Genomic DNA, 18,723 nt, shown 5'->3' with positions numbered 1-18,723 from the left:
TGTCACAGGGAGGACGCTGGGGTCCCCGTCTGAAAGCCAAGCTACAAGTGAGGAATTACACTTGAATGGCAAGTGAACAGACTCACGTGTATTCCTCCCTGTTCACTTGCCATTCATATGTGCTCCACTTGATCACTATGAGCCAAGCTACAAGTGATGCCTGACACAGGTTGGACACTTGTCAGCTCACCTCAAGTTTTGATGGGAAATGTAGGCATCCTAGTCTTGCAGCTTGGCTCTCCATTACAGCTTCAAGACCAGGATGCCTACATTTCCCATCAAAACTTAAGGGAAGCTGACAAGTGTCCAACCTGTGTCAGGCGTCTCTTGTAGCTTGGCTCTATGTGGTCAAGTGGAGAGCAAGTGAATGGCAAGTGAACAGAAAGGGATACACGTGAGTCTGTTCACTTGCCATTCAAGTATAATTCGTCACTTGTAGCTTGGCTCTCAGATCGCACCTTGCCGCTCTTGATGTGGTGAATGGCTTTTGCCTGGCCCTGGTCCAGACAATTTTATTGTGCTCTATGTCAAAGCACAAAGGACCCAGCCTTGGCACAGAGGCAACAGCTTAGCGAGTTGATTGGGAGAGGAGGGGCTGGGAGAGAAAAAAAGAGCATGGAAAAGATTAAATGACTTTACTTAACTCCGAGTGAGATAAAAATTCAAAAGGGTGCATTCCATTTGGGCGCTCAGTAGGGGATGAACGCTAAGTCCCTCAAACCGATCATCAAATGCGCTAATAAAGCTTGATGAGCTCTTGCATCAAAGGCAGGCATCAAAGCCACGGGGCATGCATATTTAGGGCACCATCCAGAGGTCTTGGTTTGGACCAGACTCCTGCTGAGGCCAGTGCAAGGAGTGAAGTCGAGTTGGGATGAAAGAACGGTGTGTTGTGTGCAGGAAGGGGGATGGACAGGGTATGTTAAATCGTATTCTGGGATCCACCTCCCTCTGACTCCAAAAAGCACACTTTCCCTTTGGTTGCATTCACAGATGTAGGTTCATACGAATGCAGCCATTAGCAGCCTCAGCCTAAATCCAGCCTTGCCCCCGAGGACTTCACAAAGTGTTGTCACAGTTGCTTTATTTACAAGCACGCTAGCTGAGCCCAGGGGAGCCATCCTGCGGCAGGTCCCCAAAGAGCATCTCCTGCATCCACGGGTGCTTACCTTCAGCGACTTCACAGTCTTCTCTCTGTCCTCCGTTTAAACTGCAGAATTGGCTGCAAAGTTTTTGCCAAATCTTGCTTGGGAAATGCCTTGAGATTCAGGGCTGGAGCCTCGTGAGGGTGGAGTTTAGGAAAGGGACAGGGCTCGGTGGAGATGTGACACCATGGAGTCCATGCTCTGCCATTTCCTCTGGGGGCAACTGGTCTCTGTATTCTGGAAATGTCATTCAAAGAGAACTTCGGGCCCCACCTGGAGGTGGGTAACCCTACTATAAGGCATTGGCGGCTGCCCTAAGCTTGAGTGGTTATTACATTCTAAAGCCTTGAGAGAGATCCCAAATTACCCATGAAAAATCCCTAATTTTCTTCTGTTAAATCCTGACTGGGCAGCAACCGTAACAATACGGTTTTCACTATAATCATAAAGGCCAAGCCATAATGCCCTATTCAGAGAGGTGTGCCAGAGAGCTCTAACCCAGCTTTCTCCATGTCAGCTCCATTTTGGGCCCAAGCTTCAATTACCTTTCTGCTGGTCGTCTTGGCAAGAGAAACCGATGAATGATGTCAGGCAATGATCATCATTCATCTCTTCCCCCTCCCCACTTTAAATTTGTTTTCCAGAGAAAGGGGAGAAGGAGGGGGCGGGTACGGGGAAAATCTCTGTTGAGAATCACTCATCCTTTCTAATAATGAGAGCTGTCACCAGTGCTGCTCGCTAGGAAATGATTTTCTCGGTAAATATTTCGTCTGTAACTGATTTATGGGTAGAAAAAAACCCTCCAAACTTCATCAGTTAATCACAGATCCTCAGGAAGTGATGGCAGTGGGTATTGTGCCTGTTTTGGGGGGGGGGCAGTTGTGGGGTAGCAGAAATTAATTACATTTTTACTTTGCTGTTTGGGGGGACATAGATGTACACCCATTGTGTCTTTTTGAATACGGTGCCGCTGTTCCAATGATTTGGTAAGTCCATTTTTCTCTCTCCAGATGATGGTATTTCCTTAACCTTTAAAGACCAACATACAAAGCTGCTTTATATGAAGTCAAATAATTGGACCATATAACCCAGTACTGTTTTTTTTCTGAATGGCAACATCTCTCCAAAGGCAGACATAGCCCTGCATTTTGAGGATCTTTACCTGCAGGTCGATTCTCTGTATGCAAAAACGCAGGGCTTTTTTTCAGCTGGAACACAGTGGGACGGAGTTCCGGCACCTCTTGAAAATGGCCACATGGCTGGTGGCCCTGCCTTCTGATTTCCAGACAGAGGGGAGTTTAGATTGCCCTCTGCGCAGCGGTGTAGAGGGCAATCAAAACCCTCTGGAGGTCAGGGGGCAGGGCCACCTGTCATGTGACCATTTTCGCTAAGGGCAATTTAAACTTTAAAAAACAACCCCCCTTGTTCCATCCGACCCAAAGTGACATCATTGTGTGGTCCTGAGTTCCACCACTGAGTTCCACCACCCCTTTTCCCACAAAAAAAGCCCTGCAAAAACGTATACTGTACTTCTGACCTACGGCTCTTCTAATGTACGAAGATGCCTTTGATTGTGTCAGACTCTTGGTCCATCTTGTCCAGTATTGTGTTCTCTAAGTGGCAGCAGCTTTCTATGATCCCTTCACGGAGTTATGGGCTTTTCTCTTAACATGCGGTACCGCCTTATTTGAGTTATATTGACTTTCAGTCAAAAGATTCAGAAGGTGATTTGCAAATGCAATCAAATTAAGAACCAAGAGTGTTAAAGAAATCCAAATCACAGAGCCAAATATTAAAATTACTAAAGGCAGAACATAAATACATATATATCAACTAGCAACAAAGCCTCTTGTGTTTAACAATACAACGGGCTCTAGCGGGACCTTGTGAGGGCATGCGGCCTCGCACCAGCCCGATTTGGCCTCAAATGAGTGGAAATTGGACTGGTACAGAGCACAGGAGCACTCCAAAGCCCGGCACATGGCCCTGGCCATGTTCCTGCACCCTGCACCAGCCTGATACGGGTTGCCTTTTATATAGTAGGATATTTGTAGTTCGCCTTTCTCACTGGGACTCAAGGCAGATTACACAGTATGAGTCAGTACAGTCAAGACCATTTCAATAAAACATGTAATGCGTGTATCACATGCAAGTTTGGGCAGATTTAAAAACCTCAGAGATCCACAAAAGAGCTGAAGAAATGCTGAAACTGAGCACAACTAAATCTATGGCCGATGTATTGAACAATACAGGAACTACCCAATGGGAACATACTGAATAACAATAGTAGCAGAGTCTATGGCCCCTCAATATTTAATGAGTTTTGTGGTCCCTCCCGGCCCCTTTACCCAGGGCCCCTCTGCTCGACTCCATGCAAGTCTCAAGCTCTGGCTGCCCCAGAGTCGGGGAGGGAAGCAGCCCCTTCGGCCTGGCCCTTCTGCAGCTGAGCTGTCATTGGGTCCCAGTATGGGGATGTACTAAAAGGAATGACACTGGAATTAATGGGAGAGGCTTGAAGGCCCATTGGAGATAATGGGAGCCATGAATGCCAATTTACTTGCACAGGTTCCATTGAAATACATTACACCACAAAACAAGTTAGAAAGAAAATGTGGAATGGATTTTCCATAAAGGTCTCCAGGTCCATATAGACTATTCTGGAATGACAGCCCCCAGAGTGGAATGTCAGTTCCTGGGAATAGCAGAAGCATTCTGGGGCTGGAATGACAGGCTGCTGAGTGGAATGACAGCCCCTGGGAGCAGCAGAATCATTCTTTGACTGGAATGACAGCCACCTGAAGGAAATGACAGCACCTGGGAGTAACAGTGCCTTCTGGAACTGGAATAAAAGCCTCCAGAGTGGAATGACAGCCCCTTGGAATAGCAGAAACATTCTTTCACTGGAATGACAGACTCCAGATTGTAATATATTTCAGTTGAGCCCACGCAAGTAAATTGGCATTTCTGGCTCCCATTCTTTCCAATGGGCCTTCAAGCCTCTCTCGTTATTTCCAATGGGCAATCCTGTCATTCCTTTTAGTATATCCCCCCCCCCTCCATTTGTGCTGTTCAAGGGGGACTTTGGAGAAAAGAGCAGGAACTGGGCTACATCTATAAGCTGACTAGAACCCTGCTGAGTGCAAGTGTTAGTCACTTGTTGTGAAAATTCCACCAGGGGTTGCCATAAATCAGCTGTGTTTTGAGAATACTCTCTACCACCACCATCCTCCAAGGGACTCAGAATAACACGCTTGGATTATTTTATTTTATTTTATTTTATTTAACAAAATTTATATACCGCCTTTCTGCCCTCATAAGGGCCGCCAAAGCAGCTAACAAATTAAAACATACATACTAAAATCACATTTTAAAATGATTAAAACCAACCAAAACAACAGCACATCATTAAAAATCTTTAAAGCCAGTGCTAAACACATACAAAGACGTTAAAACAACAACGAAAACATTTAAAACAAAACATTGGGCATGAAGGAGGGGGCTCCGAGGGAACACCAAATGAAACAAAAAAATAAACTTCACCTGCTGGCGGAAGATGGCAACAGAAGGGGACAGATTACTCTTCTTTGGGGGAGGGGTGAGAGAGAGAGCAGGGTTTTGGTGCCTCAGCCAAGAAGGCCCTCCGTCATCATCTCCCCCCACACACCCATTTTGTCCTCACAACAGTCCAGGAACATTGGCAAAGCTGAGAGAGAGTGTGGCCCAAGGCCCAGTAGGCTTCATGGTTTACAGATTCAAGTGTGGCTCTCCCAGGACCTAATCCGGTACCCTTAACCACTGCTCCTCATTGGCCATCTCTCCTTTTTAGCCAGCCTGCCGTCGCTCTGTTTCCTGTAGTCTGTACTTCCTCAGCCTCCCCCACTTCCCTTCCCTAGGTCTGGTATAAAATTATGGCTGCTTTGAAAGAGATGTTCTTGGAAGAATGTAGACTTGACAAGGCAAGTCCTCATGTGCACATTCTCCAGTCTGGCTGAGTTGTGAATTTGTTGCAGAGTTGAGAATGGTTAAAATGCAAGATGTGGAAACGGCTGAAAAGTCTGAAATGTCCTTTTGTGTCTTCTGTTGGGGATGTGAGAGAGACTGATGGAATAGTTGGTGCTAATGACCCAAAACTGAATGATAGATGGGGAGAGTCAAGGATTTCGAGATTCTGCAGAGTCATCCTTGTAGAATAAATGCTATTTAAAACTATTCGATGGAAATTGGAGCTCAGTCTAAAGACAGCAGGCTAGATTTGTTCACACCAATCATGGGGGGGGGGCGTGCATTGACAACTCTGCCAGGTGTGTAAAGAGGTATGAATATGCTCTTCGCGGGGGAGGGTTGTTTCCATTGTGAACATTTCTGTTTCACCCATTTTTGTTGCAGGCATTCGTTTTCTTTTATGCCATTTTATGTCAGTTATGCGGCATGTGTTTGAAACTGATGGGACAGGCATGAATTCTAGCAGTAAGAATCCTAACGAATTTCATTTGTACGGTTGGCAAAAAAGACAACTGCAGTTTTGTCCTTGGTGGGAGTACTCATATTAGAAACTGTTGTTTTCTAAAACAGATGCTTCTTGAACCCCACTCCCCCCTTCAGTCCTTGTGGGAATACCTGGACAGTTTGCCTTTCTCAGGTGGATGGAATCTTGGCGGGGAAATGAACCAGCAGAAGTTTGGGTGCCACCCTGGGTGCAGCATGCCAAGGAGGGCCCGGGGAAAGAGCAGTGGTTTCTTGGCCATAGCGTGGTTGTCTTGTTACCATCAAGCTATCTAACAGGGGTCCTAGGAGGTGCTTGCTACGGAGTGAGGAAGCTGCACAACTGGGCCTCGCATTAATCCAATTGGCCCTTTGGCTAATGTGAGCAGCTGGCTGTAATGTGTCCCCATTCCTACGCAAGAAGTGGAAATGAGCACCACATTTTCCTGTGCTAGGAAACAATTAGCACATTAGAAAGAGGTTGCATAATTGTTTTTCTTTCTTCCCCCCCTTTGCGAACTGCATGGTGTAGTAAGGCCTGGGGGCACTGCCGTGCAGTCATTTCCTCCTGTGGGCTTCTCCAGATGCCCACAACGCTGAAGGGGCATATGTTGCAAACAGACACACAGGAAGGATATCTGTTGTTGGTCAGGAGGGCAAGTGGCTGTCCTTGACATCAGCCCTTTCCCTTGTGTAACTTCCCAGGGCTCTCCTATTTCTTCCGTGCTTGTAAATCTAATTGGGTTATAATTTCAACGGCTGGAAGTGCAAAGAAGAAGTTGGTACCTGAGTCTCTTTTTTTTTTTTGTCTTTTGGTCCAGTCCATTGCAATCACTTACTGGACAGAAATCAGAAATCTCATTAATTTTATTATAGGATTAAGACTAAATTTAGACCCCTTGTTGTTTCTCTTCTGCTATATCCAAATTATCCCTACAGGATACATGGAGTTAGTCTCTTCGATGGACACCACTGCATGAATACTGGATTGGAAATATTAGACATTCTTTCCTGGTTGAAAGAGTGGGAACAAAAACAGTTTGTCTATAACCCGTATAGGGAAAAGTAGGCAGAAAGTGGTTTTATTTATAACTAGGTGGATTACATTTGTTACCTACAGGAATAGTAAACCAGTGTCCTTGCCAGATGCATTACATATATTTAAAATTCCTTACATTTACTATGCTGATAAAAGTTCCAAGTAGGTGTGTCAATGGACAGAAAAACCCATGACATACCTTTGCAATCGCATCACATGGATTTATTTGTAAATATACCTTATCTCTGTATTTTGTTCACCCTGTGCCCTGTATGTAAGAGAAAAAATAGTATGTTGTAAAAAGCTGCTGCAGGACAGTCTCAGGTGGATCAAGGCTGAGGAAGGGGTATTTAATCCCCCCATGTCGTTTTCCTGATCAGAATGTATAAATTTATCTTTTAGATTTTTCTGTGTTATCCTACGAAGAGAGACCTGCCTCTCTTTGCATTCTCTTATTAGAAATGTAATCTAGTGGTCAGAATGAAGGGAGAATGCAGAAAGTCCACAGACATTTATTTATGATGTGGGGCTGAATCCCAAATTAAATGGTTACTTTTTGCTGATTCCCACTTCTCAATGCAGTGTCAGACCCCCTTCATGTTGTTCCTCAGGGTCTCCTAACTCCCATGAGCAGCATTTCATTGAGGTCCGTTGGTTGCAGTGGGAAGGGGGAATGTCCCTTCTTGCTAATTTAGTCTGGATCCGATGCATGGATTTTTCCATTAAACAATTTATTGATACAAATGTACAAATATCCCATATGTCCTGTATGTCGCAGGAGGTCATAGTCCCTCTCTATACTGCCTTGGTCAGGCCGCACCTGGAGTACTGTGTGTAGTTCTGGAGGCCTCACTTCAAAAAGGATGTGGACAAAATTGAGAGGGTGCAGAGGAGAGTGACAAGAATGATCAGGGGTCTGGAGACTGAGCCCTACGAGGAAAGGCTGAGGGCCTTGGGAATGTTTAGTTTGGAGAAGAGCAGGTGGAGGGGGGGACATGATTGCTCTCTTTAAATATTTGAAAGGTGGTCATTTGAAGGAGGGCAAGGAGCTGTTCCAGCAGAGGGTAGGACACGAAGCAACGGGCTTAAATTACGCGCAGAAAGGTACCGGCTGGATAGTAGGAAAAACTTTTTCACGGTCAGAGTAGTTCAAAGGTGGAATCAGCTGCCTAGGGAGGTGGTGAGCTCCCCTTCACTGGCAGTTTTCAAGAAGAGGCTGGATGAATACTTGTGCTTTAGGCTCATCCTGCATTGGGCAGGGGGTTGGACTAGAAGGTGTGTATGTCTCCTTCCCACTCTGTGATTTTGCTCTTCCCAGGAGTTGAACCCAGTGACCAGGTAGGTACTGCAAGGTACCTCCAGAAGAAACCACAAGATCTGAGGTTCACAGTATCATCCTAAACACAACAATAACTTATCAGCATCTTCCTTCTGCATTTGCTCTGGTGTGCCAAGAACCTGCTTCGATCTCCTCTGGAAACATCAAAGAGAATTAGATGGATGGGAAGTTGCAGTTTTAACCTCTCCACCCACATCTAGCATTTTTCCCTTCCTATCTTCTTGCGCCTCTACGTCCTGCCACCATTCAGCTTTTTGCTGGCTTTAAAAAAAAAAATGTAGTGAGTAGAACAGTATAGTTAGCGATATACCTACTACCATTTTTAAGAAGATGCTGGCAAAGAGTCCTCTGGAGGTTGGAGTAGTCGTCACAAGGGGATAGGGAGGAAGAAACAGAAGCACCCCGTTTGGGCATTCTGCTGCTGCTGCGTGTGCCTCTGCATTCTCAGTGGCAGTTAATACTCAGTGGAGAATCGTCCCCATGTGCACTCATCTCTATGTGGTCGTTCTGGCTTGATGCGCAGCAAATGTACCTTTGCAGTGCTTGTAGCTTCTCATTCTTTTGCCCCTCCTTTATTGAGTGCGTATTTGCAAAATCTTTCATCAGCTTTAGTTTGTGGGTCTTGATTAATTTTTGCTGGTTAATGTTCTCTTGTAGGATTTGACCTTTTCTCAGAATAGTAGAGTCCAGTAGCACCTTTAAGACTAACCAACTTTATTGTAGCATAAGCTTTCGAGAACCACAGTTCTTGATGCATCTGATGAAGAGAGCTGTGGTTCTCGAAAGCTTATGCTACAGTAAAGTTGGTTAGTCTTAAAGGTGCTACTGGACTCTTTACTATTTTGCTACTACAGACTAACACGGCGAACTCCTCAGGATCTTTCTCAGAATATGCATTCTGTCCATATAGTCTTGTGTCTGATGAAGATGTCCAGGTTTATTCTAAGCCCCCTCCCTCTGCTCGACCAAAGCAAGCAGCTTTTGCAGCGCTCCCTCCCCACCCAAACCTTTTTCTAACTCAAAGAAAGAAAAATCTGTTTATTTTGAAAAGACAGCCTAGCTTCTTATTAAACCCATGCACCAATAGCACAAAAGCTTAGTTTCTAAAAATTCCCTCACCGTGCTGTTTCTGATTGCACGTGAGAATGAAATCTGGAAGATCTCCTAGTTGGCCTTCTAGCAGTAAATTGACTGGTTCCAGTTTCAACAACAAGATTTGTTTTTGCTTTGGGGATTAGATTAAGAGTTTCTGAGCCTTTCTTCTCAGTAAACAGGTTCCTGCCTTTTCTGTGGTAGAAAATGTGGGGATCTCTTGATCTTGCATGTTTTTTTGCAATGCCAGAGATTTGGCGCATGATTCCTTCCCTGGTCAGCCTCTTTCAGAATTTTCACATTCAAATTACACATTGGGACTTCAGTCTTAGATACAGCCTGAAAAAAACCCTCCCCTCCGTGGTGTTCATGATACTGTAAGTCCAAATGATCTACAATTTACAGTTGGTGTGTATATACAGTCAGTGATAAACACCTATTTAAAATACCAACAACTTCTCCTCCCTCCATTTTAAACAAGGAGAGAGTACATGAAAGAAGTTAGTGGAACATACAATGTTGCCGAAGTGCTTGACGGATGGCCTGATCCTGTATTGTCCAGCCTGCCAGTTAGGATCCTTTTTTCAAGTCCTCCTTTCTGTGCCTGTGCCCACAGCATGACAGGTTGTGATCAGAGACAGGACTTTATGGGTGGTGGCACCTCCTCTTTGGAATGCTCTCCCCCTTGAGGATTGCCTGACATCTAACATAATTCCCTTGAAGGGCCAGAAATATTTCTCTTAATTTAGGATCAACTAAAATATTTCTTTTTAGTCGTTTATGGTCTTAGCCTGAGGACTGTCTTATTTAGACTGATTTGTTTAATGTACTTTTATGCTCTGGCTTTTATTAGTGGCTAGGCTTATTTTTATTGATTTATGTATTTACTCTACTGGCTTGGCTTGTTTTATTGCATGCTTTGCTTTCTTGGCTTGTTTTTTATTGTCTTGATTGGTTTTGTTTTATTATTTTAGTCATCAGCTGCCTTGGACAGGTTTGGAGAGGCAGCATACAAGTTTTCTAAAGAAATAAATAAACTACATCTGTGATGCAAGCACTTGGAAATAGTTTTGCAGTCCTAGTGGGCTAATGATTCACTTTTTCTCAGAAAAGAAAACGGTAACAGGGGGTACTTTTTTCCTTTCATAAACTGATTAATGTGACGCTAAGCAAATTAGAAAGAGGTCTCACATTGACCCTGAGAGATTACTTAGTATACGAAAGCAGTATGAACCTCTTATGAAATTAGTTGAAATATTTAGATTCACTTTGGGCTTAATTTTTAGCATATGAACGGAGTGTTCAGAAAATGGATTTTAGAAAAGGTCAAATATCGAGGCTTTCCAATGGCAAATCAGTGATGATAATTTCTTACTATTTGTTGCCCTGTAAAGAACAGGTGCATGACTTAACCAATTCTGACTTAACCTATGAGGATTTTATAGAAGGTTGATAGACAGTTTCTTTGGCACAACTCTTGAATTTAGCAACCAGCAATTCAGGAGCATGTTTGAAAACAGGGATGCTAGAATATGCCCTTTTAAAACCACTTATATGCAATTAATTTTTTAAAAGTCCATACCTAGTGTCATACTTAAAATTTAAAATTTTAGTAAATTTCATTCGATGGTCAGGGGAAAAGCCAACTCCAGCTTTGTTCAAAGTGGGGAGAATCTGTGTCTGAAACTGGGATTTAAAAAATCTCAATGTGAAGGAGCATCACCTTGGTTTTTTCAGTAGCGGGGACTTAATTCCCTCTGACACCTGCCAGTTTTGCATAGGGGTGACTCATTTCATACGGAACACAAATGTTTGTGGAGTTGCACACACGCTCAAAAACATGTTTCAGCTCAGTATTGAACAAATAATCCCCCTTGTGGCTGAGAAGGAAAAGATGTCTTTGGGAGAGGCATACTATTTCCTCAATTTACTGCAAGACCTACAAATAACAGACTGTATGATCTATATGGACTGCCTTTTTCTTTTTTGCACTATCCAACCTTTTTTTACAGATCCCATCTCAGTAAAGCGTTTCATAGCGTGTTCCATCTCATCACACTTGCCTGAGCACGGTCCTCCGATCTGGGACATTAACAAGGTTTTTTTGCTTAGAACTGAGCTTGAACGGCTCAGGCAAACGGCACGGTTGAAGGAGGGGAGCTCTCAGCAAGGACAGAAATTGAGTGGAGACAGAGATGGATAGAGCCGGCTAATTCCTAAAAACACCTGTCACTTTGTTATATGAGAAGGGAGGTGAAGGAGTAAGAAGTATTGTTCCATTCCCCACATAAGGCAGGAATCACTGCCTTGGCAGGATAAATTGTGAAGAGTTAATGGAGAAATATCCATGTCAAAATGGACAAACTCTACAGTCCACATGCCTTTGCTTCTGCTTAATTTCCACCACAAGAGGGCAGAAGGTACTGTGTTTCAGAGAGAGCCCTTCCGGCTGGGTGAGCCGGCTTTTCCTTTGAATGAAGGAAGCTTAAATTTAGGTAGGACTGAAACAAACTTTGTAGTTAGAAAATTTCCGCTGTAAACTGTGGAGTCATCCTTGTCGAATATTCAACAAAACTTTGGCACCAAATTAAACTTGTTTTCTCTATTTCATGGGAGTGCTTTCTCCCATATGCTGACTGCTGGTATAGTATAGTGGTTATTTCTGGACTTGGGCTAGGTAGACCCAGATTTAAATTCCCCTTTGCTCACAAATCTTACTGTATCGTCTTGACCAATCATACACTCTCTGAAATGAACCTACTTTGCAAGGTTGTTGTAAGGATAACATGAGGAAGGGCAGAATATAATTACAATGGATTACCTACTGCTCATTGAAAATGGCAAGGGATTGGTTTTTCTGGTTGTTTCACTTAACATGAGGCTGGTAGCTATTTCCAAGCAAGTTTGGTCTGAGGTTGTGGAGCCAATTGTCTGCAATGGGCTCTAGGATTTTACTGCTTTTAAGAGAGGCTTTGATACTTAGTTGTGCATTGTGGGATAATTATATTTTGTTAATCCTAGGATTTTTGCTTCCTCATATGATCTGTAGACTTGTGGTATTAATTTTATTGCTTTAGGGTTTTCATCTTTTGTAACACCTCTTGAGTAACAAATTGCGCAAACACCACAAATATTTGTAAATGGACAGTTGATATTTTTAAAGCACCATTCTCTAAAGCATCAGCAGAATTGAATAGCAAACTGTATTTGATGGTTGGCCTACAATGGCATTCCGTAGGCAATCCGATTTGATAGTTGGCTGCTTATTGGATTTCATGGGTGATACTTACCAACGTCAGTCGAGATACTGAGAAAGCGAAAGCACTTTGATTTAACCTTTTGAAGTTGCCGATGCAGGATTAGAATTTGAAATTGCACACGCAGAATTTGAATGGCAACATGTGAATTTGGGCGGGGGAGCAAATATTTATGAATGCTCTTTTAGCCGAATGCTGAAGGCTTTGCTCATAGGAAAGTAAGAGGTGATCTGTTACCTGGAGGACCCAGAGCAAAGGACCCATTCTTCGGCATCAGCTGCTGGTCAGAATGGGCAATATTAAACTTAGATGATCTACTGTTATCTCACTGTAAGGCAGAGATTCTTGTGCTCATGGGCAAAACAAGAGCATCTTTGAATTAGGAGTGATCCCCTCCCCTTACCCACCTACACAAGACACTTATTTGTATCCCATCACTCCAAGAGTTCTGAGCAACATTTCACCTCACAACAACCCTGCGAGATAGGTTAAGCTGAGACAGAGAACAACTTGTCAAAGGAGAGCTATCTGGTGGTTGGACTTAATCCCAGGTTTCCCTCTCTCAAACGCAACATTTTAAATGCAGATGTCAGGCGAGATGTCTTAATCTTACAAGATTTTACTAGCAGAGGAATGGAAGATTGGCAGGTACTTCACAAGAAGAAGTGGCTTGTGGAGTTCACAAATTATGCGTCTGCACATTTTGTAAGATGCCAGGCGAGATGTCTTGAACCAGCTCAGGATCTTAGCTTTTGTACCACCGTCGCCTCCTTTCCACCCTGAACCTTTTAGGGTCGGTTTCTGGGGTGAAACGGAGGATTGTTCCATAGGTGGCTGCGAGCTGCAGTGGCTAAATGGATGTTCAGAGGTATTTGAATACTAGCTGTGGGAGGAGGGGAAAGGTCTGTAGCCTTCATTCCCTTTAGAGAAGCATCTGGCTGGCCACTTTGGAGACCGGATGCTTAAACTGATCCAGCCATACTGTTCTTGTGTTCTGGTCTCTCCCTGTTTCCCCAGCCCTGGAAACCCATAAAAAGGTGTCGTCTTCCTTGTGTGTTTTTCCTCCTGACTCTTTCCCTCTCCCTTTCTCTCAGAGCAAAGAAAAAGAACAAACCCTTGAACCTCAAGATCCACAACAGCGTTGGGAGCTGCGAGAACATCCCTGCCCAGCGTTCTCCCCTCCTCTCCGAACGGTCCCTGCGGTCTTTCTTTGTGGGACACCCGCCTTTCCTTCCTTCTACCCCACCTGTCCATACTGATGCCACCTTCTCCACAAGTAAGTCAGACCAGCAAGAGGTGTTTAGTGGGAGGGAAAGAAAGGGAGCTTGGCCTAGGATACGAGAGGGATGGGGGGAGGGCGACAAGTCCAGGCCTTCTGAAATCAGGCTTCTGGAAGGGAGGGCAAAATAAAAGCATCAGACTTCAACCAGCCTCCCATCGTCACAATCTGGATGGAGCCAAACTGGATTCCAGCCTGCTAGATGGGGAGCATGTTCTGCCGTTCAGAGTGAGGGCATAGAGTATTACCCTCAGCCCGATTTGACTCTTCATGATGTCATTTCGCCAGCTGTGTGATCCCTGATTGGTTGGTTCCTGGAGCCGGCAAGTAAAAGAAAGCTCTTTTAAAAACAAGGCAACAGGAAAGCTGTGGGGGGCAGCCAGGGCAACAAACAGGACTGCAGCAGCATGATAGCAGTGTGAAATGAGGTTTTGGGGAGCCCCTCCCATTTTTGGCACCCAAAACATTCCCCCATGAAAATCTGGCTCAGCCCTAGAATGAGAGTGATTCAAGAGGGGTATAGTGCATGCTTATCGGCCAGGTGAGAAATTTTGATCCCTGTTTGTAACTGTGGCTCCAAGGGTGGTTGCAGATGCTTCTGCATTAATGGAGCACAAGGTCCTGTTCTTGCATGTACAGCTTTCGGCAGTTTTGTCTGGCTTGCGCAATACATGTGTCAGTTTTGTTCCTTTTCTTGGTGATTTGTTGGAGCGAAAACAACAATAGCACACTGAATGCCATTTACCGGGGAGAGGTGGCCTGGATGGAGGGGGTCAGCTAAGCTGTCTGCCATTGGAGCAGAGGCTTCCCTGGTGGCCTTTTGCTGACGTGGCCGGTGACATGGCATGCCCTCAATTGCCAAGTCAACCTCCAGCCCGGTGCCTGGGGGACATGGTTTCATTCATTAGCTAAATAACAGCACTAAAGGCATGCCTCTTGGAGTTTGGCTGCTCTCTGACGTCAGTTGCCTGTTGAAACCTTTCCAGAAGCAGCCAGCCAAGCCGATGTTGGCATCTTCTAGTCTCCATCCTGGTGGCTGCAGAGCTTCAAGGGTTGCTGCTATATTTACAGCTAAGTGGATCTGCTTGGATGAGAAGGTTTTGGTTGGCTGTGACTTCTCCATCTCTCTCCCTGCAGTGCGAAAGAAACAAAACCTACTCCCTGAGTGTGTAAGAGAAGGGAAATTGTACACAGTGTTATCGCTTTAACCTTATTGATGGCCTGTCACATTCTTTTGTGACTTCACAGTTAAGCATATGCAAAACAAGCTTCCTTTTTTCTGCCAGCACATTTATAACCCATGCACAGGTTTGTATGCTCCTATTTAAACCTATATAGCTGCCATATACAATTAGCAGGCATCTTGGACAGACCGCCTGCTCGTCTAAGATCCTTTAACTGGAGATATCTGTGGATTGCATCCCAGGATCTTTGCATTCAAAGCATGTGCCCCAGCACTGAGTCGTAGCCTCTTCAGAAACACAAATGTGAATTGCACATATGATATGAAGAAGACTTACAGAGATTCAGACCATTGGTCAGTCTAGCCCAGTACTTTCTACTGTGATAGCAATGCTTCATGCTTCCATCGGGAGTCTTTATCAACTTTGCTCTCTCTGACCTATTGTTTTGGAATTGCCGGGATCACTCTTCGGATTTTATACATGTAAAACATAAGCTTTATCACTGCATTGTGGCCCTTTCCCAGAGAAAATTTCAATTTATCTCTGAATGCAACTGTGAACATATGAAGCTGCTTTATATTGAATGAGAACATTGGTCAATCTACAGATCTACACACTTGCAAGGAGCAGCTCCCCAAGGTCTCAAGACCAGCTCCTGAGATATCGTGGACTGCACTTGGGACTTTCTGCCCATATAGTATGTGTTCTACCAATGAACGGTGCCACAAATAGCTTTAAGAAAGTCTGCTGCTGTCCAGAAGCATGGAGCTACTTGCTTTTTAACTCAAAACGATTTCCAACTCTGGTTTTGCACTCACAATCACTTGAAGGGCTGCATTAAGAAACTGGTGGTCCCTGGGCAAGATATAAACTAGTGGGCCTCCTTGCTTACCCTTTCTCAAGCTGAAACAACTGGAAACATGGTATATATTCAGGGAAGGCATTCTATTGGATTTATTGGAGCTATGGCACCAAAGACACTGAACAAAAGCCTGCTTGCTCCAATGTAGAAGGAATACGTTATCAGTCAAATCTTTCCTTGGGAGCTTTGAGTTGGGGTGGCATCTCCACCAGTGTTTGAAAAACAATCGCTGGGACTGTTAATCCAGTGAAGGAGTGGGGAGTATGCAAGTCCCAGACTCATTCAGAACATTTTGGCACTGCACCTGAATTGGCCCACAAAGCGGTTGGGAGCAGTTTTGAACCCGTTTCCTTGTATCCACGCCTGTGAATGTGTCTGTTCTCCCCTTGATGTGTGAATGCACTTAATAGGTTGAGAGTTCTAGAACTGGCCAAGCAGCTAGCATCAGGGTCCTATTTAGGGCCGCAGTTCCTTTCTTCTTTCCACGTTCTTGATAGCTGCTGCTCAGGGAGTTTTAACTCTTCTAGTTTTCTCCCATCTGCCCTGCGAAACCTTTCAGCAGGTTTTATGGACGCCTCTCCCATTTGCCCCTATTACTTTGTACCAAAACGATCACTCTCGTATTATCAAATTGCTAGTTTGCTTTAAGGGCTTGACTACCCGATACATTGAGGCACATGTTTCTCTCTGAGCGGTTTCGCCCCTTTTGACCTTCTCTAAACACCGTTCTCTCGAGGAGACAACAAGGTGCCTGAGATGAGCTGTTTTGTTGCTTTCCCCAGTGGCAGATCAGCAGGTTAAGAGCTGGGTGTGAAACATCAGGCCGTAAGGTGCTTTGCTTAATGGCTAAATGCTTTTCCTCTTGTGGATGCTTCAGTCAGTACTCTTAGCCAGATCCCCTATGGAGCTGGTTGATTTTTTGTTCTTCCCCTTTGATTATCTTGTCTGAGTGGTTTCCTTGTTTCCTGGAAGGCTGTGGTCAACTTCTTTAACAATTAAGCAAGCAGTCCAACCCACACCAGCTAAAGGGGGGGGGGCAAGGACTGTACATGGGTCAGAGTTGGACCTTGCTCCAGAGTCACTATACATTTTTTACTTACCCATTGCAGTCTTATCTCTTTTCCTAGGAACAAGATGGCTGCATTCGGGGCAAACAGGTTTTTGCTGTGCTTGCATGGGTAGCTTGCTTCTCCCATACTTTCCTCATCTCACACACCAAGCAAGCCGCCTTGGTGGCCCTGACTGGGCAGAAAGGCAGGATATAGAGTTTGTAAAATGAAATTGATTAATTGAAGCAACCCTGCTATGGGAAGCCTTGAACTGAGCTCCTTATTAGCCATGATGTCTGCATGCAGGCACCTGAGTGAACTGAGCTGCGTCCTCCCTATATACCAGGAGGGAGCCAGTTCACTCGGGTCCCTGCATTTGGACCTCACACCAAACAGAAGCTCAGTTGGAGACCTCCCCAGCCAGGAAGGCTTAATTGCACTTTCTGTATGGGAGAGGTGGAAAAATGGGGAGCAAGACAACCACAGCGGCAAGCCATGTTCCTGTCTATCACGGGCCAATCTCTCTTTATGGCAGTGCCTGGATGCAGTCAACATTATCTTGAGTGCTTTATTTTTTAAAAAAAAATTGTGTGAGAATCCAGTTGTCTGAATTCTTTTTGAAGGACGTGTTCCTGGAAGTTGATGGCTTCTTAAAAAAAATAATAAGCTGCCATGCCTGGGTGTAATGCACTCTAGATTATGTCTCCAAATTGCACAGAGACGGCTGTGCCCCCCACCCCACAACTTCATAGTTGAGGGTTGCAAAGTGTTTCAGGGCAGCATCCAACACAAATTCACTAATCCAGGAGTTGTGGTCCATCTACAGCATCTTATCCCCCTTTTCTTACCTCCTGGCTGACTATTGAAGGGGCGGAGTTTTTATTTTTTACGGAAACAGGAGAGGGGCCTTGTTCGCGGGCTTATCGGAAGCATTTGGCTGACCACTGTTGGAAACAGTGTGCTGGGCCTTGGCTCTGATCCTGGAAGGCTCTTCTTAGCCTCACTTACATTCAGATCTCAGAATTCAGTGACTGGGCCAGAACCTCCTGTGGATCTCTTTCATCAGACTGTCATGCTGCTCGGAGCAGACGTGGTGGTGTTACGGTGCCCACTGTCACCTCTCACGGGCTGAATCTTTCGGTTTCTGCATCGGCAACTGAACGAATGGGACCCCTCCTGTAGCTGCGCAATCATTGTTGCATAGAACAGCCAGCAATCCTCAACAGTCTTGTAACAGCGAGGCTGCTCGGGGAAGCTGGCCGCTCTGTGGTACAGCGGATGTGTCACATCTGGGATATTTATTTGCCCGGCTGTTGTCACCCTGCTCACTTTCAAGGAGCATGGGTGCCATCCAGGTCTCGGGCCTCGTTGTCACACCTGTCTGTCAGCTGGAGACAGCCGTGGCTTGCAGAGCTTTCTGTTGTGTCTCCTGTCAGACGAAAAGAGGGAAGTGCATTGACCCCGTTGGTCACCTTCTCCTTTCTGCCAGGCTGCTAATTTTCCTGCCGCTGCTTCTGTCAAGGGGAGCCTGTTGGCTCTGAGTGATACTGCGAGACACAAATCTGAGACCTCAACCTTGGCCTGATGGCTGAGCGGCCTCCTTGCAGGGATGCTTACAATTTTGTTGCTGGCTATCAAAGCACTGATGTTTAACTTCTAAAACAGGAAGTGCCGAAGTGTGTGCCTCTTTGGGAGCATATTTGGGCCTTTGGGAAATTCCCCGTATTCCCAGATGTGCCGAGGGATACAGTTGTAAATGTTTTGCTGCCAGAATTGTTCCCCTTGCTTGTGCTCCTGATGATGAAATACTGGCTTCCTGGCCATTTCTGGAACCAGCGTGGTGCCATGGCCTTGCCCGCCTTGATACTTTGTTCACTTTTCTCATTATGGCCCCTGCTTGTGTGATCTTCATTCCAAAGGTTTTTTTCCTCCCTCACTGCTGTTTCTGCCTGGAACTGCCTCCCAGGTATGATGCAGCCTCACACCCTTCAAATC

At 45.1% G+C, this 18,723-nt stretch overlaps 1 protein-coding gene across 1 annotated transcript in view; it reads left to right on the top strand.

Annotated features, from left to right (window-relative positions):
- The window catches only part of KSR2 (kinase suppressor of ras 2), a 239,082-nt gene that overhangs the window by 103,225 nt on the left and 117,134 nt on the right, over positions 1 to 18,723 (top strand). The window contains exon 5 of the mRNA XM_054996749.1: positions 13,449 to 13,630. Within this exon, the coding sequence (XP_054852724.1) occupies positions 13,449 to 13,630 (182 nt within the window). The remainder of the gene's footprint in view (positions 1 to 13,448; positions 13,631 to 18,723) is intronic.

Source organism: Eublepharis macularius, chromosome 13 (assembly GCF_028583425.1).
Source record: "Eublepharis macularius isolate TG4126 chromosome 13, MPM_Emac_v1.0, whole genome shotgun sequence".
Classification (NCBI taxonomy): Eukaryota; Metazoa; Chordata; class Lepidosauria; order Squamata; family Eublepharidae; genus Eublepharis; species Eublepharis macularius.
The sequence above is the reverse complement of the archived record's forward strand: the minus strand, read 5'-3'. Positions and strand labels throughout refer to the sequence as shown.